General features: G+C 37.1%; 4 protein-coding genes and 1 non-coding gene across 8 annotated transcripts; 3 read left to right on the top strand and 2 right to left on the bottom strand.

The window, feature by feature from the left end:
* The first annotated feature begins 257 nt into the window (after positions 1-257).
* On the top strand, positions 258-2,555 carry ATPsyngamma (ATP synthase, gamma subunit). Of its 2 annotated transcripts, none has more exons than XM_066286561.1 (5): positions 258-406; positions 717-917; positions 1,314-1,419; positions 1,478-1,797; positions 2,036-2,555. In XM_066286561.1, the coding sequence occupies exons 2-5, from the start codon at positions 723-725 to the stop codon at positions 2,297-2,299; spliced, it is 885 nt and encodes a 294-aa protein (XP_066142658.1). In that variant the 5' UTR covers positions 258-406; positions 717-722; the 3' UTR covers positions 2,300-2,555. The 2 variants fall into 2 exon arrangements, with proteins under 2 accessions (XP_066142658.1, XP_066142657.1); XM_066286560.1 differs by having other exon boundaries at positions 356-514.
* A 109-nt stretch (positions 2,556-2,664) lies between these two features.
* On the bottom strand, positions 2,665-2,855 carry LOC136341742 (U2 spliceosomal RNA). Its single transcript, XR_010732539.1, has one exon. It is a non-coding gene; the product is annotated as a U2 spliceosomal RNA (small nuclear RNA).
* A 227-nt stretch (positions 2,856-3,082) lies between these two features.
* On the top strand, positions 3,083-4,776 carry LOC136341513 (isopentenyl-diphosphate Delta-isomerase 1-like). 3 transcript variants are annotated; one of them, XM_066286565.1, is made up of 4 exons: positions 3,083-3,234; positions 3,564-3,790; positions 3,966-4,164; positions 4,219-4,776. In XM_066286565.1, the coding sequence occupies exons 2-4, from the start codon at positions 3,614-3,616 to the stop codon at positions 4,479-4,481; spliced, it is 639 nt and encodes a 212-aa protein (XP_066142662.1). In that variant the 5' UTR covers positions 3,083-3,234; positions 3,564-3,613; the 3' UTR covers positions 4,482-4,776. The 3 variants fall into 3 exon arrangements, with proteins under 3 accessions (XP_066142662.1, XP_066142661.1, XP_066142660.1); XM_066286564.1 differs by having other exon boundaries at positions 3,084-3,234; positions 3,478-3,790; XM_066286563.1 differs by lacking the exon at positions 3,083-3,234 and adding an exon at positions 3,241-3,425 and having other exon boundaries at positions 3,478-3,790.
* Positions 4,777-4,870: 94 nt separating this feature from the next.
* Positions 4,871-6,298, top strand: Task7 (TWIK-related acid-sensitive K[+] channel 7). Its single transcript, XM_066286559.1, has 5 exons — positions 4,871-5,120; positions 5,175-5,392; positions 5,449-5,849; positions 5,903-6,094; positions 6,144-6,298. The coding sequence occupies exons 1-5, from the start codon at positions 4,994-4,996 to the stop codon at positions 6,220-6,222; spliced, it is 1,017 nt and encodes a 338-aa protein (XP_066142656.1). The 5' UTR covers positions 4,871-4,993; the 3' UTR covers positions 6,223-6,298.
* mRpL37 (mitochondrial ribosomal protein L37) lies at positions 6,243-7,918 on the bottom strand. The gene is made up of 5 exons (XM_066286556.1): positions 7,619-7,918; positions 7,147-7,482; positions 6,811-7,097; positions 6,590-6,759; positions 6,243-6,539 (listed from the first exon to the last, which is right to left on the bottom strand). Exons 1-5 carry the CDS (start codon positions 7,792-7,794, stop codon positions 6,288-6,290), a joined length of 1,221 nt encoding a protein of 406 aa, XP_066142653.1. The 5' UTR covers positions 7,795-7,918; the 3' UTR covers positions 6,243-6,287.
* Between the last annotated feature and the right edge of the window lie 2 nt (positions 7,919-7,920).

The raw sequence follows: 7,920 nt of genomic DNA, 5'->3' as shown, positions 1-7,920 counted from the left end.
CTCAGTAAAATATTTCGATTCACCAACAACACAGCCAAAAAGTTCTTTCTGTGAGGAAATATCTTCATATATTTTTGGCACGTTGGCAATGTCGCAATTCTACGTCAAAACCATCAGAATCAAACATCATCCTCGTTTTGCCACATTGCCGTATCAATACCAATTTCTTTGTGAGCAGGAAAACTAATATAATATATATATTTATAATAAAGTTAAATGAACGTCTCCTGTCGACTTTTTAATAAATATCCTATATAATTTATAATAATAATCTGCACTCGAAAAATGAATAAAAGAAAAATCAAAGTCGGCCGACTGACGAGTTTATCTCGATACGATTACTTCAACTCAATGCCAAAACGTGACAACGCGGTTCAATCTTTGCATTTCTGTGAAGTGGCAAAAGGTTAGTTTTTCGCCTCTTTATTTTCTAATTTTCCTAGCTTACTCACCCTGAAGATTCAAAATTCCACCTCAATCGCCCCCTGAACACACAGGGCTTTAAAACCAGCAGGTACTGTATCTACTCAAATCACTTTTAAACCCCCTTTTCCACCTACATGCTTGCACTACTACCGCACAATTACATAACTTGAACATTATAGTTTTTTTTATATAATTTTCAAAAATTGCTCTCCATAATAAACATTTAATTCTACAATTATCTCTGGGTCCATGGTTCAAATTCTTACCCTAAATATGATCTGTTTGTGAAGCCAAAGATGTTGGGTCGATTTGGGGCTGTAGTGCCAGTCCTGGCCCAGAATGTCCCTGCACAGCAGCAGCAGAGAGGCATGGCCACTCTAAAGGCGATTTCGATCCGTCTCAAGTCCGTGAAGAATATCCAAAAAATTACCCAATCCATGAAGATGGTGTCAGCTGCCAAGTATGCTAGAGCTGAAAGGGAGTTGAAGCAGGTGAGTTTATGTAATTGAGGATTCAGAATTTTAGACACAAAAGTGAAGATTACTGATGATGAGTCTAAAAGGGAAATGACTTTGTTTGATTAAACCAATATTTATGATTCTCAATAACTCAACACCCGTAAACAAGACTGTAATGCTTTTATAATCTTTATTAGAGACAGATTATTGAAGTTCTGACTAGTTTAGCTTGAGTGTAAAGTAACAGTAGTAAAAAACTGGTTTTGATTATAATAATAATATATATTACAATGTGTGGTAGATTGTGCATATTACTAAAAAAATATGCTCTAGGTAGTTGCTAAGGTTCTAATAATTTGACACTTAATTTTGGCCTATTTGTTATACCTTGCAATTATTGAGGCATTATAATAGTCCATTATATCATAGGTGCGCCCCATTGGCAATGGTGCTAAACAATTCTATGAACAAGCTGAAATTGCCCCTCCCGCTGATATTCCCCAAAAACTCGTCATTGCTATGACCTCTGACAGAGGTAAGGTCTCTTTAACAACCCCCTAGTTCTTAGTTATAGTAACAACTATCTACCGCAGGTCTGTGCGGTGCCGTTCACACCTCGGTGGCTCGTCATATTCGTAACGAGTTGGGTAAGGACGACCAGAACATTAAAGTAGTCTGCGTAGGGGACAAATCCCGCGCCATTTTGTCTCGTATCTATGGCAAGAACATCATTTTGGCATGCAATGAAGTGGGGCGTCTGCCCCCCACTTTCATTGATGCCGCCAAGTTGGCCGATGCGGTTCTGAAGAGCGACTACAAGTTTGGATCAGGGGAAATTGTCTACAATCGCTTCAAGTCTGTAGTATCCTATCAAACTGACACTTTGCCTGTTTTCAGCTTGCAGTCCGTCGCTGTAAGTCATTTTTTTAGTAGTCATTATAGTCCTATGTTTTCTATAGGTCCACAAACTAGGCTCAAGTCTTAATTGACAGTTTTATCATATGCAGACTAGTAGACAAGTCAAACAGAATATTCAGCATGGCTAAAATTGATATGTCGACGCGGAAAACTGTCAGTTTAAGAAAGCCTAAGCTTGTAGACTTGTGGAAAATATGGAGGTTACCCAAACGTACATCAAAAATTACTTTCAGACTGCCCCTAAACTGTCTATCTATGACTCATTGGATGATGAAGTAATTCAATCATACTTAGAATTCTCCTTGGCATCCCTTTTGTTTTACTCAATGAAAGAAGGAGCTTGCTCAGAGCAGTCTTCCAGGATGACAGCTATGGATAACGCCAGCAAGAACGCCGGAGAGATGATTGACAAGCTAACGTTGACCTTCAACAGGACTCGGCAGGCCGTCATTACTAGAGAGTTGATTGAAATCATCTCTGGTGCCTCCGCTTTGTAGAAGAACTAGCCTGTACAATACGTGGTACATAAAGATCATCGCGTAAAAGTCCCGAACTAAATTTTATTGTCGGTCTATAAAAAAAGGTTTCTTTTAAGGTGGAATTTATAGAGTCGCTCTGTATGTAAAAGTAAAACTGGAAGTAAAAAATAATAAGCCCAAAGTCTCGTTTAACATCTACGATTTGTTAATTCCGATTTACTATTATATATTCGTGCTCTAAGGATTAATAAAGGTGCATATGTAACCCCCTAAATGAAGTTCATTTTTTCAGTCCTATAAAATTCATATGTATATATATACATATACATATATAATTGTATATTACAAAAGGTAATTAACATCATGGGTGATTTTCAATTTTGTTTAAATGGGCCGATCCCAGCGATACTGCAATACTGGGCCAACCCGCGACAGAGGTGGAGCAAGCCCCTAACCTCCGTCAGTTTCCAAAAATCAGTTTAATATACTGGCCCCGCATGCGGGGCGTATCAGATATTAAGCTGATAAGAACAGATACTACACTTTGATCTTAGCCAAAAGGCCGAGAAGCGATACAGTTTTAAGTTTCTGAAGTCAATTCAACTCAGATGCGTTACGGAAAAACGTAAACTATACCAAGTGCTTCCATCTCTTAAACACTAATCGAAATAACGCGAATATAGGAGGATCAAAACAATTTGAAACAAGTTTGACAATGACGCGTCATCGCAGAACGCCATATACGGGACAACAGCTGTAAGTATGCGAGTTGCCTATTTCAAAAATTTAATCTTGATAACAATGACAGAACCGTGAAACGAGGCAGAAAATGCTACCACTACTTTCTTTTAAAACGTAACACGTTTCAATATTGCCATCACACTATCATTTATTTCCACAATCTGTGATACTGAAACAGGATAATGCGCATGAACAGTTTTCATTCTTCCAAGGTAACTATCACACATACACCAAAACATTCAGATATTGAGTCTCCCAAATTTGATTTTGTGAAAGTTTCAACAAACTGCCGAATTTCCAATTGTTCTGTATTTGTGCAATGAGTATTGATAAATCAGAATTCAGTTTGTATACCCAATTTCGCGCATTCTCGATCAATCGACTTGCTGTTATAATTTTTTAAGTATACTTAGATGTATTTGACTGTATTTCACACTGGGATAAATTTTTATTAGTTTTAGTACAGCTAACATAATGTTAACAACATTAGTCAGAAGCATCTCAAATACTCCAAAAACCATCATTAAAAGAACCATTACAGGGGCCGTGGCCACCAAAAGCAACCTGGTAAAAGACCCACAGCATGAAGCTATGATAAAAGACCAGTGTTTCCTGGTAGATGATGACGATAATATCTTAGGCCAAGCCAGCAAACAATATTGTCATTTAGTACAAGAGAATGGCAATATACCTCTCCACAGGGCATTTAGTGTGTTTTTATTTAATAAAAAGGGGGATTTGTTGCTGCAGAAGAGATCCTCAGACAAGGTGGGTAATTAATTTACACGAGAAACGTTATCGGTTGAGATATTTCGATATACACACTTAAAGTATTGTAACCTATGGAAATATGCTATCTTAAGTTAATTACTTTAAGTGTACAAAATTTGATCAACAATATATCGTAGTTGGAAGTGTTTGGGTTCTCAAGGTAAAGTTTTAGATAACTTACCCTGACTGCTATACAAACTCATGCTGTAGCCACCCCTTGGGGAACTTTGCAGGGGAGGAAGAAGAAGGAGATGCCATTGGCATTAAAAAAGCAGCTCAGAGGAGATTGAACTATGAATTAGGCATAGCTACTGATAGCATACCTTTGGATATCATGCATTACATCACCAGGGTGCATTATAAGGATGAAGGTATTGAGTTAGGCTCAAAGGCAAAGAAATTTAAAATGATTTGATAATTTTAAGGTAATGGTAAATATGGAGAACATGAATTAGACTATGTGATCTTCATTCAGCAAGATGTACAACTGAAACCAAACCCCAATGAAATATCCGAAATAAGTTTTGTACCAAAGAATGAGTTTGACAACTTTGTTCCCACTCTAACTGGGCAATGGACGCCATGGTTTGCCTTGATTGTGAAGCATAGGTTGAAATTCTGGTGGGATAATTTAAATAAGTTGGAAGAAATCAAGGATCACAAGAAGATTTTGAGGTTTAAGAACTAATGAGTTATTTGGGAGAATTTATTCTGTGGGCAATTATCAATTGATAATATTTATTACATATTTTATTGCTTTCTTGGGGGTTTCTGAATGAAATATTAATGGAAGAATGCAATTTATAGGGCGATTTTAGTGCGAATAGACAGAGCTCCCTATTTATATCAAAGTTCTTTTTAAAAGAATTAAGATATTGGTGGCATTTTTTATTTTGGTGGGTGCTAAGCTCTTAAATGTATTTTTAATTTGTTAATTATGCAAAACTACTGTTTTATCTTCAATAAAGATATGTTTTAAAATATTTATTAACATCTCCTACTCCGAAAAACAAAAGTATTTAAAGGTAGGTACATTTCAAACCAGCGGCTCAAGTAACTGAAACGCTCCCGTGTGATTCGGCGCCTATGCCTTCCAGATTCATCTCCTGCAATTATTGATTTTCCCGCACCCCGTTTCAGTTCATTTACACCAGAAATAAACACAAACAAATTGTTGCGGTGGTCAGAAGTAATTTTGTCATGAAACGCCAAAATGTAAGAACCCTATCACTAGTAGTGACAACATTTACCTATCTTCTAATCGGCGCTGCTGTGTTCGACGCACTGGAATCGAAGGAAGAAGAGAAACGAGATCAATTATTAAAAGGCATGTGACCTCTTCCCAATTTTCTTCTTATTCATATTTTTTAATACCCTCCAGTATCTTCACATTCATTAAAAACTAAATACAACATATCGGAAGAGGACTATAAAATGATTGAACTAATGATTATTGAGAATAAGCCTCATAAAGCAGGTCCCCAATGGAAGTTTGCGGGCTCTTTTTATTTTGCCACAGTAGTTTTAGCCATGATTGGCTATGGACACTCGACTCCGGTTACCGCAGGAGGAAAAGCCTTTTGTATGGCTTACGCCATGGTAAGACTATACTGTGCACATGTGAAACCTAAACTCGTACTATAAATGGTTATCAGATCGGCATTCCATTGGGACTAATCATGTTCCAAAGCATCGGTGAACGTCTCAACAAAGCAGCCTCGATTATAATCAAGCAGATTAAGAAGTATTTGAAGTGCGACAAAGTCGAGGCGACAGAAATGAACCTCATGTTTGCAACGGGAATGCTCTCAACCATTATTATCACCACTGGGGCTGCAGTTTTCTCTAGATACGAAGGCTGGACTTATTTTGATAGTTTTTATTATTGTTTTGTTACTCTGACCACTATTGGATTTGGCGATTATGTAGCGTTGCAAAATGACAATGCTTTAATCAACAAACCTGGATATGTAACTTTAAGCTTGGTGTTCATTCTGTTTGGCCTGGCTGTAGTGGCTGCCAGCATCAACTTACTCGTCCTTAAATTCATGACAATGCAAGTTGCTAATATGTTGCGAAGCAGAGTTAATGTAAAAATAAATGTTTTAGAGGTCCGGAGGAGAGCAGGAAAGATGAGCAAGACTTGCAGTCCTGTTCTCATCACGTTTTCGCTTTGGATAGTGAAATGATGAATGTGAATGGCAAAGTTATGGGCGGTCACAGCTATCTGGACGAGGATTTCGACCAGACTTCAGTGTGCTCTTGTAACTGCCTCGGATTGAGTTATACGGATAATGAACGGTTTGTAATAATGGCAATATTTTAGCGTTTTTAAAAAAGGTTGTTGTAGGTTGTTGCTCGATACTTGCTATCACCCCTCAAACACCTTATTGAACGTTACCCTAACTACAAAGAGAGCATCGGTGTGACACATAAATGAATAGAAAAATTATCATTTGTAGTTTAATATAATATTCCAACAAAACACACAAATTTAGTTATTATTGTTATAAAACGCTAGTAAATGGTTCATAACAGTTCTGTTATAACCCTCCAACACGGGCTTTCCTAATACATAAGCGCACTTATCAAACAAAGACATTGCTGGAGTTTGATACCAAATATTCCTTATTTCGGAATTATCCAGATCCAAGGTATTTAATTGGAAGACTCCGAAGTGGAACTGTCGGCCGTTGGTTTGGACCGTCTGAAGAGTTACTGGAGACGGTAGTTTTTTTACATCTTCCTAAAGAGACATTTTGTAGATGCAAGATTTAAGTTTTTAAGAAAATTTACCCCAAATTGAGATTTGGCATAGGAAGCAGTCGCAGTAAAAGCCTTCAAAAGAGCCCTGCCAAAAATCTGATCCTCAGTAACTTCTTCTTCAAAAAGATTTTTTACATATTCTTTATCAAAGTTTATGAACAAAGTGTGAGGATGGTGCTTGGAAGACTGCATTGTGACAGCTATAAAGTCTCATATTTAAGCACATGAATCTCCAGTACTTAATAACTTACGATATATTGTCTCCAAGATATAGCTGTTGGTTTCATTCAGAGTCACTGTTGGTTTAATTGGAAATAAATTAGGTAATTCAAATTCATTTACATTAACACTTGTTATGGGGCTTAGAGGCTTTTCTGAAAGTAAAACTATATCCCCAACCAACTGGAACTGAATCAAGTCCCCATTTCTCTCAAATGGGTACTGAAAGTACAAATTTTCCGCCAAGTAACGCTGCCGCACTAAATTCGGCTCAACTGAAGTCTCTATCAGACTCAAAAGCTTGTTGATCAACAACTTACTAAAAACCTAATTTTCAATACTACACTTTACATTACTATCAAACTTACAACACCCTATTTTGGGTGATTCCATAGACCCTTGGAAAATTAAAAGCGGGTCTTTCAGGGTCTTTAATCTTTGCTAGTTTTTGCTGTTCTGCGTCAAATACATGTGCACTAAAGATTACTTTCTTGACTTTGCGGTTTAGCTCTCGGCTTATGTCCTTTATTAAATAGTTTTCAGGTAGACCCTCTTGTATTTGGACTGTGTTGGTGAGAACTTTGGCTTGATTTAGGCCTTCTAATAGGGCATTGTGGTCCTCATATGTAAATAGGGATCTATCATGCCAGTTTGGTGGACTGATGTTTTGAGGTCTAGGACCTCTAGGACCGATTATATCGAATCTGTAGCAAGTTAATTAATGATTGTGAGAGGAAAAGTTATATATATGTGTGTATTCATGAATTGAAGTAGTATCTCGATAAGAACTTTGTGAATTTGAAACTGAGCTATTCAAATAAAAACCGGTAAAAGAACTACCTTTCATAAACAACCTTCTCCTTTAAGAATTGGTTAGGGTCCACAATCTTAATGCCCTTCGCTTTGAGAACAGTTTCTGCAGCAGTTTTTAATACTTTTCGTTTTCCTTGTACATGCCAATGGTTTTGGAAGTGCCATCCTATATGCTGTTTCGACAGAACCTGTGTGACACGCATTGAAAGGGTTTTGATTTGCCTTATGTGAATTTGACTAGACGAATTTTGCAGCAAATAACCTTAAGTTTTCAAATAGTTGCTAAATTCCTTAATATACAATGTGAGGTTAGGTTAAGAATTGAAAGC

Source organism: Euwallacea fornicatus, chromosome 10 (assembly GCF_040115645.1).
Source record: "Euwallacea fornicatus isolate EFF26 chromosome 10, ASM4011564v1, whole genome shotgun sequence".
Lineage (NCBI taxonomy): Eukaryota > Metazoa > Arthropoda > Insecta > Coleoptera > Curculionidae > Euwallacea > Euwallacea fornicatus.
This window is presented reverse-complemented; position numbering and strand designations above follow the sequence as displayed.